Source organism: Polypterus senegalus, chromosome 8 (genome assembly GCF_016835505.1).
Source record: "Polypterus senegalus isolate Bchr_013 chromosome 8, ASM1683550v1, whole genome shotgun sequence".
NCBI lineage: Eukaryota > Metazoa > Chordata > Cladistia > Polypteriformes > Polypteridae > Polypterus > Polypterus senegalus.
This window is the reverse complement of record NC_053161.1, coordinates 42547918-42566619: the sequence shown is the minus strand read 5'-3', so window position 1 is coordinate 42566619 and position 18702 is coordinate 42547918. Positions and strand designations below refer to the sequence as shown.

At 36.8% G+C, this 18702-nt stretch overlaps 1 protein-coding gene across 5 annotated transcripts in view; it reads right to left on the bottom strand.

Moving 5' to 3' along the window:
* The window catches only part of LOC120533923 (protein PHTF2-like), a 175921-nt gene that overhangs the window by 72142 nt on the left and 85077 nt on the right, over nucleotides 1-18702 (bottom strand). For all 5 annotated transcript variants that reach the window (XM_039761038.1, XM_039761040.1, XM_039761041.1 and 2 more), the window contains one exon: nucleotides 18399-18479. In XM_039761038.1, the coding sequence (XP_039616972.1) occupies nucleotides 18399-18443 (45 nt within the window). In that variant the 5' untranslated portion in view covers nucleotides 18444-18479. The remainder of the gene's footprint in view (nucleotides 1-18398; nucleotides 18480-18702) is intronic.

Genomic DNA, 18702 nt, shown 5'->3' with positions numbered 1-18702 from the left:
ACTTTAATTTTATATGCAGCCTTTTTCTAATGCTATATCATGTTCACCATTTCTAGAAGTCAGAAACCTGCTGCTGGTTTTTCAAATTGATTTTTCACCTTGTCATATTTGATCAGCCGTCCTTGCCATAATAAGCTGTTAAAATACAAACAGATAATTTTGTAAATCGTACTCAATCACTATGTTCATTCATTCATTTTCTACCACTTATCTGAGATTGATTTGCAAGGGCAATAGTCTTAGTCTGAAGCCCATACATCTCTTTCCACATCCACATTTGCCAGCTCATGCCATGGAATCCCAAGGTGTTCTCATGCCATCTGGGAGATATAATTCCCAGGGTCTCCTCCAGCTGGTCTTGCCTGTAAAACGTCTGCAGAGGCATTTGCATCAATGCAGAGTGTCAGCAGCTCTATTCCTACCCTCTCTTGGAGGTCCAGCCATGCTTCTGAGAAAACTGATTTTGGCCACTTGCACCTACAGTTTTGTTCTTTCTGTGAATATGCAAAGCTCATGACCGTAGATGAGGGTAGGCAAAACTTTGCCTTCTGGATCACCACTATACTATAGCCTAAATCTGTCTGTCAATCTCAACATCCCTTTTCCCTTCACTTGTGAACAGGAGTGATCACTAAGTAAAAACTATTTTATCAACATTACTAAAGATGTTTATAATGATATATCTCAAATGTGCAAGGCAGACTGAATTGTTTGTCAAACTAAGAAAACTAACAACATATAAGTTATAACAGTGAAATAAGCAAGTGAAAAAAATAAAAAATTCAATTTTTTACGGTAGACTGGCTAATGCATTTAGTTAATTAGAAGCAAGGTTTGCAAGGAGAGCTTCAGCTCTAGACTGTCCTTTATCTGTGATCTAAGCTTGAAATCAATCTATTTGTTCTGTGTTGTTTGTTAAGACTCTCATTGCATATTAAAACCATTTGATCCTGCCCACCTAAGCAAAACAAAAAACCCTTAAAAAAGCCAATTGTATAAACTGAGTGTACTGCTAGCAACAATGTATAGCATATGACATTCTCAAATCCTCTTTACCCAATTCTTGGTGCTGCAGGGCCACATCCTGGAAACACTGGGAGAAATGCAAGAATCAACCTTGGCCTGACCAGTTCATTGCATGGCCTACTTGTGCACATATCCACACTCAAAATGGGACCAGTTTGGAATCTTCAACTAACCTAAGCTGCAGATATGTGCATGTGGAAGGAAGACCATGCAGTCACATAGGGAACACACAAGACTCTACAGGAAAAATGTCCATTTATGGGTTTCAGACCTGGAATGCTGGATCCTTGAAGCAGCTGCACTACATGGGTATAGCTAAGCAAAATTTAAAATATATCATTCCCACAAAATAGGAGTTTTAATTGTAGACTTTGAATCAAATGAACTGCACAGATACCTTTCACAATTTGGTGAATAACAAACAACAGTAATATTGCCAGGTCCACATTAGCAATAGTGACATGACATGTAAATGTTAAAAAGGGTCACACATTTCATGGGAGATTCAAACAATTTTACAAAATTTTCAAGGCTCAAATTTTTACAGCATATTCTACAACAAACTCTGAAAGCATTACTCTCTACCTGGATTTGATAGCTTGATTCATTGCTTTGCACCCTCTCCCACCATAACCTATCATCTATGGGGGAGGAGTAAAAGCTTTTGATTCTTCAAAAATTTCAATCTCAGGTTTTCACAGATCTTGATGTTTTAGGGTCCTCTGATACTCAAAAAATCCATATCTCAAAGATGGGTGTGTGTCTGTGTGCCACAGTTTCTTGAGGATGGTCTAGAGCTACAATGGCTGGATGGAAATATCCCAAACTCAAAACTTAAGCCTGTTGCAAGATGACAATGTGCTGATTAGTTTTTGATCCAAATCGTGCAAAAGAAAGAGGCACTCTAGAGCAACCCTCAAATACTGTAATTGTGCAATTACTTACGAATTCATCTTGCAAATTGCTATCATAATAACCTATTTAACGATCAGAAAGATGAGCATCAGAGCCATAAACAATTACTGAAATGTTATAGAATAGCTCAGGTAACTTGGTTCCTAGGGTCACGTCTAAATTTTTTTCTATCCTTCAGTCACCTTCAGTAAAACTTACAATTTAAAATCACTTATTATTGAACTGTTTAACAACTAACAGACTAAGGATGAAATACAGTATGTACGTTTGCTTTTAAAATCAATACTGAAAGTACAACCCATCCAGACCTTCTACATAATCACAATATGTAGAGTACAATTCAACAGAGGTTCTGCTGAAGTTATATAGCATGCTAGTGAAGCCTCACCTGGGGTACAGTGTACAGTTTTAATCTCCATATTACAAAAAAGATTTAGCAGTGCTAGAGAAGGCCAGAGAAGAGCAACTAGGATTATCCCAGGACTAAAAGGGTATGATTTGTGATCTAAGTAGTCAAACCTTTTTAGCTTAACACTAGAATCCCTGAAACCTACAAAAAAACGTGTAATCCCGGCCAACCTTAAATCCCTTTGCACCTCTCCATCAGTGTCTTTTGTGTTGTAAATGCGTTGTGTTAAGCAAATGAAGCATAAGCGGGCACATGATTGAAATGTTTAAAATTATGAAGGTTATTAATTAAGTGGGTCTGAGCTCTTACTTTAAATTAAATACATCAACAAGAACACAGTTAGAAACTTCTTAAGGGCAAATTTTGCACAAATATTAGAAAGATTTTCTTCACACAAAGCACCATAAGAACGTGGAACAAATTACCAAGTAGTGTAGTAGAGAGCAGGACATTAGGGAGCTTCAGGTTGAGGTTATTTTATCATTTTAGGTCATTGTCGGGCAACTGGTGCGCTGTGGAATTTTCTAGAGGCGCCGAGAAAACTTTGTAAAATATTTAAAATTGCTAGTGTTTTTGAATTTTTGGTTGATTAAAAAGATAATGTTCAAAAAAAATATTTTATGTTGGAAAAAACGGATAACGGAACACTTACGGAAATGAAGACTAAGAAACGCGAGAGACTTCAAATGATCGACAAGGAAATGCGCGTCTGTCTTTCAAAAATTGATCCTCACATCAATCTCATATGTGCTGAAAAACAATCTCAATGTTCACATTAATTAAATTTAAGATTTATCTTTTGATTACTTTATTAATAAAATGTCTTTCAAACTTGTAAAATTAACTGTTTTTATTGGCGATTGTCCATAGAGTGTGTCGTCACGACTTTATTTATAGGCAGTCCCTCAGGTGCGCCGCAAAAGAAAATTTTTGGACTTAGTGCGCTGCAACTTGAAAAAGGTTGCCTTTCACTGGTTTAGGTGAATAGGATGGATAAGCTTGTTGGGCTGAATGGCGTGTTCTAGGTGCAATTGTTCTAATTTAATTGATATTAAGATAAAGAAAGCACCTCTGATGTTGATATAATTTAAACCATAATACAATATTAGCTTCATATTCCATCAGTTTTCCTTAAACTGTGCTTCTTAACTTACAATGACAACTCACAAGACAGAAAGTGCCCTAAAAATGTAATATCTGAAAAATAAATCTGAATATCTCACTGGTTGATGATACATTAAAAAAAGAAAAATAACCAAAAAGCAGAGAATTATTAATTTGCTGCCTGAGTAAATTATGCTGATTTTATTAACAGGGCTTAAACACTTGGCTGCTGCAACTTACTTGAAGGAGGAAATACTTTGAAAATTAACTTTGATGGTAATTTTTGGAAATAGGAAAATACTAGATGAAGAAAAACAAAACTGGCATTGAGCAACTTAAGCCACAATGTCAAAATGACTTTAATTAATGTTAAATGTTTTTGATTTTTGCTAGCTAATACCATATACCTTGAGCCCCTGCCTGTGGCTAATGCTTCAGCATGAATCATTAATGCATTAGAGTGATAAAATAAAGCATATACTGTAACACAAATTAAAGTGTAACACTAAAATTAGTATGCTATAAACATGTCTTCAAAATAACTGCATTATGCTTCTAGTGCATTTAGGACCATTGTTATGGCATCACAAAAAAAGAGCAAGTGTTCCACTGTGTGTTAACACTTATATTTATTAATTCAACTTCTATCTAATAATATGGTACTTCGAGGTGATGACAGACCTCTCTATTCCCCTTGTAGTTTGTATATGTTTATTAATGGGTTACCACACTAAAATTGTATGGATACATTCAGACATTACACATTTAGATGGAAAAAGAATTGTTTCCTCTCCTAAAATAGTGGTTGGTGAGATGGGGCTTGAAAGAATTTCCTCTGAATTTGTCACTGCCATGATTTTTAAGGCAATCACCTGCCTTTTGATTACCCCTAGATAACAGTAAAGGGGTGCCTTCTACATTTTACTCTCAACAAAGGCAAAGTTTTCAATGATGATCAATTAATTTTTTGGCACTTAAATTGGCAGGGTATAGTATATGCTCCTGGATTGCTGGTAAACTGCAACTCAGAAAGATGAGTAAGATATCAACATGTACTTTAAATATGCAAGGTGAAAGTATACAGTATTAATTTAGTTAATTTGACTAATGAACAATAATAGCCTTAATAGCCTAGTTTAACCTCTAAAAATATAACTAATTTCCAAATTTTACATGTAAAATGCAAAGACATAATAAAAGAAATAATGTAAAAAACAAAAGGATAGAATTATAAGAAACAATGAAATAGGGGATTAAACTCTCACCACATATACAAAAAATCTTTTGCACATATGCTAGTGTTTTCCATTCCCTGTGACCAGTCTGACAGACAGTAAGTGGAAATAATAGAAGGTTTAGCTCAAATTCGGTTTGCTGTTTTTAAGACACCCAAAATTAACCCCAACACACTGCAATATTAGATTAAGGGAAACAGTTAAGTATATTTTGTAAAATTGACTATTTGGCTATACAAAGTGCCACTCACATAGAGAATAAAACCTGCCATCAGTGCCATAGGTAGTTAGTCTGAACATTCTCCTCTTAAAAGAACAAATTCAGAAGTTTTGCTGAGTCTTAAATAGCAAACAGGTGTAGAAAATGAGGGAAATTAAAAATATATAAACGATTTTCAATGGGTGTCACACTTTTAAATACCCCCATGTCAACTTAGTGTGTTATTAAATTATGTTGGACGTAGTGTAAGCATATTTTTAAAAGCAGAAAATGCTGTATACTTACCTTAGACTGCACAAGCAAATGAGCATAGCATTCTTACAAAACAACCATATGTAAACCTCAATGGAAAGAAAAAGCCCTAAAGATGGAAACAATATTTATGCAAGCCATGTTGTAATTGATTGGATTCAAGAGAAAGAAACAGCTAAGCAGTCACCTTACATAGACCTTGTCAGGGTGTAATTATCATCCCAAGCGTCTCTCTCAAGATCTATCTGCATATTTAAAAAAAATAACAACAGGACTAAGTAATGCTAAAATGACACAAAAAATTAAGAAATTCTTAATTGGACCCAATTCCATTTCCTTTGTTAAAGAACTTTTAACTTCATTAATAAATGAGAAAAAGTAATTTGATGCTTGAATTTTAGATAAGAACTAGTATGACTGTGCAATGAACATAGACACACACACACAGGAATACAGTGCATCCAGAAAGTATTCACAGCGCATCACTTTTTCCACGTTTTGTTATGTTACAGCCTTATTCCAAAATGGATTAAATTTATTTTTTCCTCAGAATTCTACACACAACACCCCATAATGACAACGTGAAAAAAGTTTACATGAGATTTTTGCAAATTTATTAAAAATAAAAAAACTGAGAAAGCACATGTACATAAGTATTCACAGCCTTTGCCATGAAGCTCAAAATTGAGCTCAGGTGTATCCTGTTTCCCTGATCATCCTTGAGATGTTTCTGCAGGTTAATTGGAGTCCACCTGTGGTAAATTCAGTTGATTGGACATGATTTGGAAAGGCACACACCTGTCTATATAAGGTCCCACAGTTGACAGTTCATGTCAGAGCACAAACCAAGCATGAAGTCAAATGAATTGTCTGTAGACCTCAGAGACAGGATTGTCTCGAGACACAAATCTGGGGAAGGTTACAGAAAAATTTCTGCTGCTTTGAAGGTCCCAATGAGCACAGTGGCCTCCATCATCCGTAAGTGGAAGAAACTTGAAACCACTAGGACTCTTCCTAGAGCTGGCCGGCCATCTAGACTGAGCGATCGGGGGAGAAGGACCTTAGTCAGGGAGGTGACTAAGAACCCGATGGTCACCCTGTCAGAGCTCCAGAGGTCCTCTGTGTAGAGATGAGAACCTTCCAGAAGGACAACCATCTCTGCAGCAATCCACCAATTAGGCCTGTTTGGTAGAGTGGCCAGACGGAAGCCACTCCTTAGTAAAAGGCACATGGCAGCCCACCTGGAGTTTGCCAAAAGGCACCTGAAAGACTCTCAGACCATGAGAAACAAAATTCTCTGGTCTGATGAGACAAAGATTGAACTCTTTGGTGTGAATGCCAGGCATCATGTTTGGAGGAAACCAGGCACCGCTCATCACCAGGCCAATACCATCCCTACAGTGAAGCATGGTGGTGGCAGCATCATGCTGTGGGAATGTTTTTCAGCGGCAGGAACTGAGAGATTAGTCAGGATAAAGGGAAAGATGACTACAGCAATGTACAGAGACATCCTGGATGAAAACCTGCTCCAGAGCGCTCTTGACCTCAGACTGGGGCGACGGTTCATCTTTCAGCAGGACAACGACCCTAAGAACACAGCCAAGATATCAAAGGAGTGGCTTGAAGACAACTCTGTGAATGTCCTTGAGTGGAGCTCAGACTTGAATCCGATTGAACATCTCTGGAGAGATCTTAAAATGGCTGTGCACCGACGCTTCCCATCCAACCTGATGGAGCTTGAGTGGTGCTGCAAACAGGAATGGGATAAACTGGCCAAGGATATGTGTGCCAAGCTTGTGGCATCATATTCAAAAAGACTTGAGGCTGTAATTGCTGCCAAAGGTACATCAACAAAGTATTGAGCAAAGGCTGTGAATACTTATTTTACATGTGATTTCTCAGTTTTTTTATTTTTAATAAATTTGCAAAAACCTCAAGTAAACTTTTTCACATTGTCATTATGGGGTGTTGTGTGTTCTGAGGAAAAAAATGAATTTAATCCATTTTGGAATAAGGCTGTAACATAACAAAATGTGGAAAAAGTGATGCGTTGTGAATACTTTCAGGATGCACTGTATATACTGTAAAGCAGAGACATTGTACTTTATATAGAAAATGGACAAGGCAACTATGGAGACATATTAGCATATTCATATTTCTATAAAAACATTTTTTCAACATATCTAACATAAAATAAATGACACCATGTATGCATGGTGTACCATTCACTTTTGTTCTGGAACTTAGTTAAGTTAAAAGTTAAGTATTTTCCTTTTTGTTTACAGTGATCCCTCGCTATATCGCGCTTCGACTTTCGCAGCTTCACTCCATCGTGGCTTTTAAATGTAAGCATATCTAAATATATATCACAGATTTTTTGCTGGTTCGTGGATTTCTGCAGACAATGGGTCTTTTAATTTATGGTACATGCTTCCTCAGTTGCTTTGCCCAGTTGATTTCATACAAGGGATGCTATTACAAGATGGTTGAGAAGCTACCCAATCAGAGCACGTATTACATATTAAATAAAACTCCTCAATGATATATGATATGCTTCCCGTGCGGTGCTTCGCATTCTTGAAACCCCAAACAGCAAGTATTGATTTTTGATTGTTTGCTTGTCTCTGTCTCTCTCTCTCTCTCTCTCTCTGACATTCTCTGCTCCTGACGGAGGGGGTGTGATCAGAGGGGCTGTTCGCACACTGGCCTAAAGGATATGGACGCTCCTCTAAAAAATGCTGAAAGACTACCTTCACATTGCTGCCTTCCTTGTAGCTGCTTTGACCGGCAGTGCTTCGCATACTTAAAAGCCCGAACAGCCCTATTGATTTTTGATTGTTTGCTTTTCTCTCTCTCTCTCTGACATTCTCTGCTCCTGATGCACACTCCTTTGAAGAGGAAGATATGTTTGCATTCTTTTAATTGTTAGACAGAACTGTCATCTCTGTCTTGTCATGGAGCACAGTTTAAACATTTGACTAAAGGGTGTTTTTTCATGTCTAGAGGGCTCTAATAATGTTAGAAAATGTATTTAGAAGGTCGGAAACAGGTTTTCTATGCTCTAACTGCGAAAACATTCAATTTATAAATAAAGAATCCTACTTCACGGAAATTCATTTATCGCGACAGAGTCTGGAACGGATTAACCGCGGTAAACGAGGGTTGACTGTATTTACTTTATGCCAGAGACAGATTTCATATATATGACAGAGTCATATTTAAAATTAAAAGTAATATAAGAATGCAATTACATGTTTTAGTAGTGTACATATATCCATGTTTTAACAGCATTTTGTAATATCATTTAGTTAAAACATGAGCCCAAATAGGGTTGTAGTGGCTAAAATAGCTTTGGTAGACACGAGATACCAAATTAGGTCATATGTAAATTGCATTTTGTGTACTATTATAAGTTGTTAGATGAAAACATCTTAGGCTATGTACAGTTTATATTTCTTAAATATAACAGGTTCTTGAACAAATACCCAATGGAGAATTTCAATTAATTTTGAAGTCAGAATTTAAATTTGCTGGTTGCAACAAACCATGATGGACAGCAGGTCATTGTGGTGATCTGCCAATAACTGACATTGTCAGAGAATTACTGAATCATAGCACCTTTCCATTTTGATGCCCTTCTAGATATATATTTTGACTTTTCGCTTTCCCAGCTGCATATTTTACTTTATGGGCCCATTCAACCCTAAGCATTTTTCTGTCATTTTAGTGTTAAACCATAATGCTCCTAAACTGCTGGAAAAGTGCCATTATTTTGAATAACACTGTTCACATATAAGAGTTTTAGCAGTGAGCAGTTAGTAAACTACTGCATGTAGCAGTTTTTGAGTGTTTTTAGACAAATACCTGTTCCATTGAAATCAATGGTAAATGTTCATAAAATGCTGGTAAAAGAAAACAAAAAAGAGCGTTTTTGGAAGTGCTTTTACAGGAAGTCAATGCCTTTTATTAGATAAAGCAGTTCATTGAAATTAAGAAAAAAAATGGTAGCATCGAAGTCCATGCATGTGCATCAATCTTGTAGTAAAAGCTATTGAGGGACAGATTAATGTAGTGTCTCTCAGGCAGCTCCCGGCGGCAAACGATTTCACTGCCTGCCCACCACACACGGCTGTCCCGTTTGTTCTCGGTGAGCGGCTGGTAATGCTGCAAGCGGTGGCTGGACTGAGGCTGGAGGGGGGCGATTTTGCTGCTTGCGCAGTGTAGTATCCCTCAGGCGGCTCCCAGCGGCAAGCCGTTTCACTGCCCACTCACCACACATGGCTGCCCTGTTCTTTCTTGGTGGGCGGCTGGTAATGCTGCAAGCAGTGACCCGGTTGTGGCTGAACGGAGGCCATTGAGAATAAATGGGGTAGCATTGTAGTGTGCATCAGATGGCTGCCTGTTGAATGGGGGCGATTCACTACATGCCTTTGACCGCACCGTGTTCGTTCTCGGTGGGCGGACGCTGCAGGCAACATACAGTAGTGGAGGTGACTGTGAGGTGGGTTGGTGATGAACCGCCTGTTGATGCCCCCATTCATTCTCAATAGCAAGCCTGCTTGTACTATTACATACATAGCAGGAAGTTGTCTCTTGTCAGTACATCAGACGTGTTGACGATGGGTGCCTTCCTGCTGTCTTCACCCTTCAACAATGTCTCTGAAACACAAATCTGATGCAAGTGCTGGTGATACAGTAAAGAAGACTAAAATCATCACCACTGAAAATAAAGTAGAAGTAATAAAAAGTTCAGAGAGAGAGGAAACTTCATCATTCATTGGCAGAGCACTTGGTTATAGTCGGTCAACAATAGAATTTATTAAATTTATGTACCTGTTCCGACTTACATACAAATTCAACTTAGGTACAAACTTACAGTCCCTATCTCGTACGTATCCCGGGGACTGTCTGTATTTAGTTTTAATCAAGTTAAAGTTTGATACAATTGTTTTATTAACCAGAATGTGTGGCAGAATTCATGCTCACATCACCCTATGGGATTTGCATATGCCCATGCATTTCTGGATTGATTCAGTATTATTGAGCATGTTGAACTGAATATTAATTACCTATTTGAACAATGAATATTTAAAATGTGTGAGTGATATTTCTGAATTAAGAAAATACATTTAGTTCTTCCTTAAGTAATTAACATCCATCCAAAATCCTAGCCCATGGGTGAACACTGGCTGATGTGCCACGAGAATCACTGACTCTCAGTGACCCTAAACTGGCCACATTAAATTTAACCAAATGGCACATTTGATGATTAAATGTACTGTATATGAATAAAACATATATTCACTTCTTTTGAGTTGATTACCACTGTGTATGATAATCCCATCCACACTAGTTATAACTAGATTACTGGTTCATGCACTAGCATGATGTTGCACCAATAGCAGTAGGCAACTTTTGGTGAAATAATGCAATCATTTTTTTTTCTTTTCACATAGAACTACTTTCATGCTTACTGACACCCATATATAATTCTGGATATTTCCAGGATGCTACGTGCTTCATTTAGAGTCCAGAAGTGACTTGCCTGGCTCTCTTTGCTGAAGAATACGGGTGCACCCAATATGTGCACTCACAACTCTGATGACACTTGCTCTTCAGCACTGTGATTGCTGTGATTAAAAACACTAAAGTCACAGAAGACATTCAGGAAACACAATAATCTCTTCACAACATGATAGCACCTCACAAACCCCAAAATGAAAATAACAATCAAATAATCATACCATAATCATGGTCAGAGAACAAAGCACTAAGTTCTAAGCCATAAAGAGTACATGTAACCAGAGCCAAGAAACCCAGGGCTGAAATAAATTATAAGTAGTAAATTCAAAATGTAACAGAATGAAATGACACAAAGGTGTTTTTTTTTCCTTTTCTCTTTATTTTCAATCACAAATCCAGATCTTGGATGATAAGGTGCACATTGCATCAGCTTTTTTGAAATGTTTTACTTGTTACATCAGGACATGTGACCTCTGGGAGCTGCATTCCAGCAACAGGGCCTCACAGTCTAGCAACCAGTCTCCAACATGGAGGTACCCATAACGAAAACAAGACAGCACCAAAGGAGAACATGGATTGTTTTAAAAACATAAAGAAACAAAAGATGAATACAACCACTAAATTCCTTGCCCTAAGAAACACTGAAAACCACACTCAAATAATTTTTAGAAGTCAAGAACAGTTGGAAAAAAATGAAACTTGTAGGCCAATTCATCACAAGCTGGTGTTGCAGAGATCTGTGCAAGCAGCTAATGTGTCCATGTATTCTTTGCCGCACATGCATCTCTGCTAGCATTTCAAAAACTTTTACTGGGATTTGTTTTGCCAACAGAAGCAGATTATCGGACGTGCAAAAGAGGAAAATACAAATAAAACACATGCTGAAATAATACCCCTAAAGGCAAATTTAAAACAATAAACGGTCACTGAAATCACAAGGAAAATCTATTTAATTTAACCTCCTAAGACCCGAACTCTTTCATGGCATGCATTTTTAATTTCTCTTTGCTATTTGGGATGATTGGGACCTGATAAATATAAAAACAAAGAATTATCTTTTTACCTGATGTAGTTTCTGAGAAAAATGATGTCCGCATATGAGGACATTCGTTTTAAATTTCGATAGAACACTATAAAGCCACAATTGAGTAATGATGGGCAAAACTCTTTATTTGGTGTCAGAACACAGCAGCATTTTTCCTGAGTACAAAAACAAAATGAGAAGCAACAATTGTGCCCCTTTGAGCAATATGGCTCATTTGAAGTGCTGCTAACAGTTGCAGGAAGACATATGTCTGTAACAAAGTAAAAAAAGTAAAAGATTTCTGAACATCACATGAAACACGAAACATTTCACTCCAAAACTGCTACTTCAAACTTTTTTCCCCCGTGGCAACATGTTTACACTTATGTGTGAAAGGCTGTGTAACAGTTGCGATCTGCCTGTAAGCAGAGGAACACCTTGCATGTAACACACTTCACTCGAGTTTTCCCTGAGCAGCCTTTTGCTCTGCAGCGCGCTGCATTCTTCATTTTTACTACCTCTGGCAGATGTGCATTAGCCTTCCTGCGGAATGAGACATGGGGCACTGCCTTCACTGGATGCTTTTTCCCTTGGATTAACACGTCTGGGTCATCTTCCTACGCTGAAAAGTCAGAGCTGTCATTGGCATGCTAAGCCAAGAAGGTCATGGCCACTTCCATGCGAAATTCAAGAAACTGCATGATGTTCTTCTTTGGTGTGCCACATACAGTAAGGTCTTTGTGGTACAGTAGCCAACTGTTGGCTAAAGCCAGATCCGTAAAGTGCATTAGCATCCGCAGTGTCCATTTCTTTGTAAGGCCACTCATGCGATTGTAACTCATCATTCTATCGACAAGCTCAACTCCACCCATCTTGGAGTTGTATTCACGGATAATACTTGGTCGCGAGATGGTCACATATCGTTTTATTGTTTTGTCCCATCTCTGGCAGGTGTCTTCTGGTTTTCTAGCATGAACAGCACACATCATCAATGCGGGTTTGTTGTCATACCACTTCACCACGCAAATCTTTCCATCCTCAGTGGTAACTTGTGCTGAGGTCCCCTTCCGTTCTTTTCATTGTTTTGTCAGTTGGTAGCTTCTGTACTGCTGCAGCGACCCGATTCTTCATAACTGTACCAGTTACATACATCTGCTTCTTCATCATGCATTCCACACCTTGGATGGACATGAAGAACCGATCACAGTAAACCTTTGTATTAGGATACAGTGTTTGAGACAGGCGATCTATGACCAAGCCTCCCAAACCCAGATCCTCTGGTTCTTCAACCTGCTCAAGGAGTGCACGTGCCCCTTGATAAATGTCAAAGTCCAGCACAATACCATCTGCTGTTGTGCAAACAAAGTTTTTTATGCCAACTGGGTTTGGCTTCATTGGCAGATATTGTCGACACGGACAGGCTCCTGTGAATGGAATCATCTGCTCATCAATGGAAACGCATTCTGGGCGAGCCTGAGATTTGCATCCTTTCAGAATGCGGTTCAGAAAAGGCCTCACCTTCCAGAATTTATCACACTCCCTCAGATCCTCTGGAACATCATCATCAATGAGCACTTTGAGTGATTGCCTTAGTCTGAAGAATCTGTCACGTGTGAACTTTTCAGTGATGGCATGGAATCTCAAGGTTTTGGACCAGTACATCCTGATTGCAGGATACGGTACGCAAGACATCAAAATACAGGCACCAAAAAAATAATAAATTTCATCAGTTGATGTGTTGAGTGGGTTCCCACTTCTAGCCAGTGACGTAGCATTAGAGCAATCTGCAATCATTTTCATCACATCTTTATCAATATACTGCTCTATGTAGTCCAGTGGGGTCCAGCCCTCTCTGTCCTGCACAGTTTCTTCCTCATGCTCAAACTGGGCTCGATTTGGTGTTAGCGGAGAAGCCTTCCATCGCATCCCATGCCCTTTCTTGGACTGTTCTTGATGGCTTGGTCCTGGTGTTGTCTCTTCAGGGACATTGTCTGAGACATCAGCCTCAGCTTGCTGTGTCCGAGTGATGTCTGGGAGTGCGTGATCTGGCAATGTCACGATCTGTATGATATCCTTCATATTCATCACGGAGACGTTTATGTCCCCTGATAAGCTGAGAGGGCTGTGGAATGGGGTCCTCACACCCACTACTGTCCTCCTCACTGCTGCTTAGCTCCTGTCGTGGGGGTTGATATTCAGCATCCCCCATGGGATCGTCAATGTCTGACAAATCTTCCACCTCTGAGTTGTCTCCACCAATTAACCCCAGTAACTCCATTGCTCTTGTGAGAGAATAACGCTCTGAGAAAAATATCACGAGAAAAATCAAATAAAAAACTATGGAGATTTATTTATAAAACATGCTATATCTGCTTGTACCGTAGTAAACTATTGTTTTCTACCTAAATCATCCAAAAATACAATTTCATTATCACATTTTACTAGCACATGTGGCTAGCATTTATGATAACATATAACTCCCTCTGTCCACATTTGTGGACATTGTCAACAAAGCTAACAAAACTAAGTCCCTCTGTCCACATACGTGTACCACATGTTTAGCGGCATGGTAAATCGTTACAGTTACTAACTTTTGTAAAATTTGCCTTCCATAACAAACATTGAACACTTTTATACATATCTGAACAAGAATCAGCCATGAAATGTGATTGAATTTTTTACTTGGTCGAAGTTTGGCTCGGGAGTTGCCATCTGAACTTCTGAGTGTGTTTTCGGCCATCTTGAATCTAACATGTAATGAGAAATACTCTTCTGCCACCACCAAGTGGCAGTATAACGTCCTCGTAAGTGGATATCAGGTCCTTGTAGAGCAAAATTTAGTATTGTGGTCTAGACAACTCAAAATGTGATGTCCGCATATGTGGACGCCAGGTCCTAGGAGGTTAAGTGAGTGATTTTGAAAATTCCCCAATGCTTTTAAATGGTTTACAAACAAACAATTTTGAAGAATATGATTATCAAATTTCAACAAAACCCTTTGAGTGGAAGTCAAGTTATGTCATGTGGACAGACATACAGAGAGATAGGACTGCAATAAGCAGGTTCTTTTTGCATTTTATATGAACTAAAAAGCTGTACAGAAAATACTGTAAAATCTGGGTTGGATAAAGATTATGTGCTCAAAAGACACATTACAAAAAGTCTTGGAGATGTAATGAATTAAGAGGATTACTGTAATTTAGCTTCTTACTGCCCTTCTAATCTAGCTGAAAAAGCAGATTATATTTCTTTGAAAGTTAAGATCTGTTTGCTTTTTTTTTTTACTTCATTTCCCTCTTTTTCATTTGGCCAAAACAGAACTGAACTAAAATAATAATGAAACTTATCTCTAAAATAAAGAAGCACAAAAGTAGAATGAAACAGAAAAACAGAAAAAGTAATAGTGGATAAAAAAGATTTACTTCAAAGTGCACTAAGAAAGATTTTTTCCTTTACTTTGTATATATTAGAATAAAGTTGTCAGCCATTAAAAAAAACTCTTTAAGCTTTTTCATCTCAGTTCTCTACTGTTCATTTGGAGCTATGGTATATACTGTGTTTACATTCTGAGTGTCAGCCAGTCTCATGTATTGTAATCCAAAATGTCTACTTTTGCATACAATTAAATCAAGACTGTATGTGATTTGTAAAGGCATACTTTTCCTTATAATTCTACATCAAATTTTTCACCTTTGAGAAAAATCTAATCAACACGTTTACAATTACATCAAATAGCTGCTGACAGAAAGGAATTTTTTAATTGCAAAATTAGTTATAATGCCAAGCAGTTTTTGAAAACCAGAATGGCAGGTAACACAATGTGTCATACAAACATTTTGCTCGTAGTAAAAGCCTACAGTATTTTATCATATTTAGCTCAAACTACAACTGTTTCCCATGCTACAATTAAAAAGCAGCTTAAGAAAATATATTTTAATGTACAATAAATCTAAATTGACAACTAAAACATATTAATGAAAGAATTGTTATATAACTACTTATATAACAATTAGCTTACACTGTATAAAGGTAAAAATCAGACAATACTTGGAATCTAATCTCAATATGAACTGCAGCTTCATTAAAGACACTTTATCTTAACATAAGAACAAATCAGCTGTGAAACAGTAACTCACATCAGACTTTGCTGTCTATAACAACTAATACATTTTTAACAGACATGTATCTCCTATTTTGCAATGTATGGTACCCACTGGTTATTAGCTAATAAACAATGACAGATCTGTGAAGAGAAAGTCAAAAACACTAGGTATTTTGCCATAAGTAGTAATTCAAAATATTTCCAGTGTGGTTAGCAGTGACTCCGTGCTCTTGATGGACAGAGTTAAGTCCAGACATGCACTGTTTGGAACTATCACCCTGCATATCAGGAGATTTTATAACTCTGAACTGCTTGTTAAGGTTTGGAACATCAAAGTATACTGAATTAAAATATGCATTGACATGTGAATTACTGTGAAGCAAACAGTATCTGTTCATCTGTTCAAATAAAGGATGTTTAATAAGAAAATATTAAAGTTCTATGGACTGAATATTTCCATTACTTATAGGCAATACAGAACTTTCATGTTTAACAATATTATTATTTCTGAATAGGAACATTATATCGCAAGATGAATAATATCATTATATTTTACATTAGTACAAAAGCTGTACACAGTCTATTATTATAAACATAACTGTCACAGGCAGACTGAAAAATGGGAGTGTAAAGGACATCACTTTTATGACACGTTAGTATTTATTATGTCATATAACAATGAGAAAAGGACTCAATCTCAAACATCAAGAACTCAGGATTATTTTAGGAGCTACAAGTATTAAGAGTAACCTCCAGCATTCAAGCCACAAACATACTCTACATGAGAGTGCCTCAATAAGCTCAAAATAAGAACTGGAAGAGTGTACAGTTGTATTAATTGCTTTTTAAACTATGAGATCATAGTATTATTTAAAAAAATACTAACGACATTGGCCAATCTCTTTCATCTCAAGGGTCTTTAAAGTGTCTTCCGAGAAGATCACGTCTCGTTTCCCTTCCACCAAGATTTTTTTTTATAATAGAGAGATACATAAATATAATATGTATATATATATATTTATATATTTCAACACTTTTTTTTGAATGAATATTATAAAAAAGTATAACATATTGACTATAAAAATAAGAAGATCTATGCTAACATTAAAATTCAGTACAGAGTACAAATACAAAAAAGGTTGCTTACTAGGAATTCAGTTTGTAGAATGTTTGGACCTGACATCTAACGAAAATAAAATGAACAAATTTTCTTAAGCTGCATAACCCCAGGAAAGACACATAAAGACCACTGTCATTTCTTCAAGAAGTTCATTTATTATCACCTTACAAGTTTACAAATTAAATCTAATAAATAACTTCCTAGTTTATTGTTTCAGGCATAAAAATATTTTGGAAATAATGATTTTTTTTATAATTAACCCATTGTTCCTTACCTTACCCCTAAAAAATGTATGCCAGTCCCAATGTTCTGCAGGCTCTTCAGCACTTGCTGTATATTTCATATTGTAAATTTAATTGTTTACCACTCTCTATACTTGATTGTTTATTATTTAAGAATACTAAGTTAAAAGCATTGTCTCAGTTTGCTGACATTTTGACATACTGAGCTAATCATTTATCAATGTATGTTTCAGCACATACATATATGATGGCTTTTGTGTAATTTAAAAGACTATCCTATAAATAACTAAACATGCAATTTTAATATTGCTCTACAGTTGTTGCTACATAGCAGATATATTAAAAGAATATGTGCAATTCATAATAACACATTCATATATTTTATTACAAACAGAATGTATTGGTGCTACTGGCAGTCTTGGGTAGGGCAAAATGTACATGTTCAAGCATGAAGGAACAAAGGCCTGCCTTTTCATATTCACAGGTTCAAAAACATTTCACCTCAGTCAGTAGAAATAATTGTTCAAAAAATGAAACATACAGCACTTTTTACTGTATTTCATGCTATTTCAAAAGGTATATTCTCCAAACCTAAAACATATATTTACATTACTGTGAAATCAAAAATGGATTAAAAAAACTGCACTATGAATATTTCACATTACTGAATTTTAATAAACAGTAACCCAAAGTGCTGAAGCACTAGAATAGTATTTTATATAAATGAGTAATTCATGAGGAACATTTGAATTTTTTTTAATTTACTTTAGAATTCTTCAGTGTCTCCAGACAGCCTAATTACATGTCTGAATAATGGTAGCATAAGTGTATGTTTAGTTCAGTATCAAATGTTTTCAGCTACCTCTGCATTCTCCTCAAAAATTCAGCTTAAATGATAAATGACTATGTTGTCCTATTAGTTACATATCTTATTAGCTACACTGAAGACAAGCTTTTATAATGATCACCAGCTGACAGGCACAGAAAAACAACAACAAAAGCGCAGAACAAGCCGATGAGTAATGTTGAAACATGCTTATGTCTTTAAAGTCCTAACAACTATTGATTCAAGCAATTTCAGGTCAAGGGTGAGCTATAATATACTGCAAGATCCTTATAGTTTCCCATTCTCCAGCCAATTTTGTTTATGACCAAGACAATATATTAGGAAAGCAAAAGTCAAAATGTATAACTGACAAATTACAACATAAAAATAGATGACTTACTTTTTTCTGGTACCACAATACAGCATCTCGGACTTTGGACGCCATTTACATGTCAAGGATCAACACAGTGGTCATTTTATCCTGGGAAAAAAAAAGTAAAACGAGTAATGCTTCACCTGCCCATTGCAAAAAGTAGAAAGGCTGCTCTTTTAAAGCCTCATCTTACAAGCTTGGCAGGTGTGTTTACCAAATGACATCACGCCTTCCCTCATTATTATTTAACTATCACATCGCAGAGACAAAATAAGATGTTTGCTTCTGTAAAGCAGCCTACTTGCTCCTGCTTGTGGGATTTATTCTGACC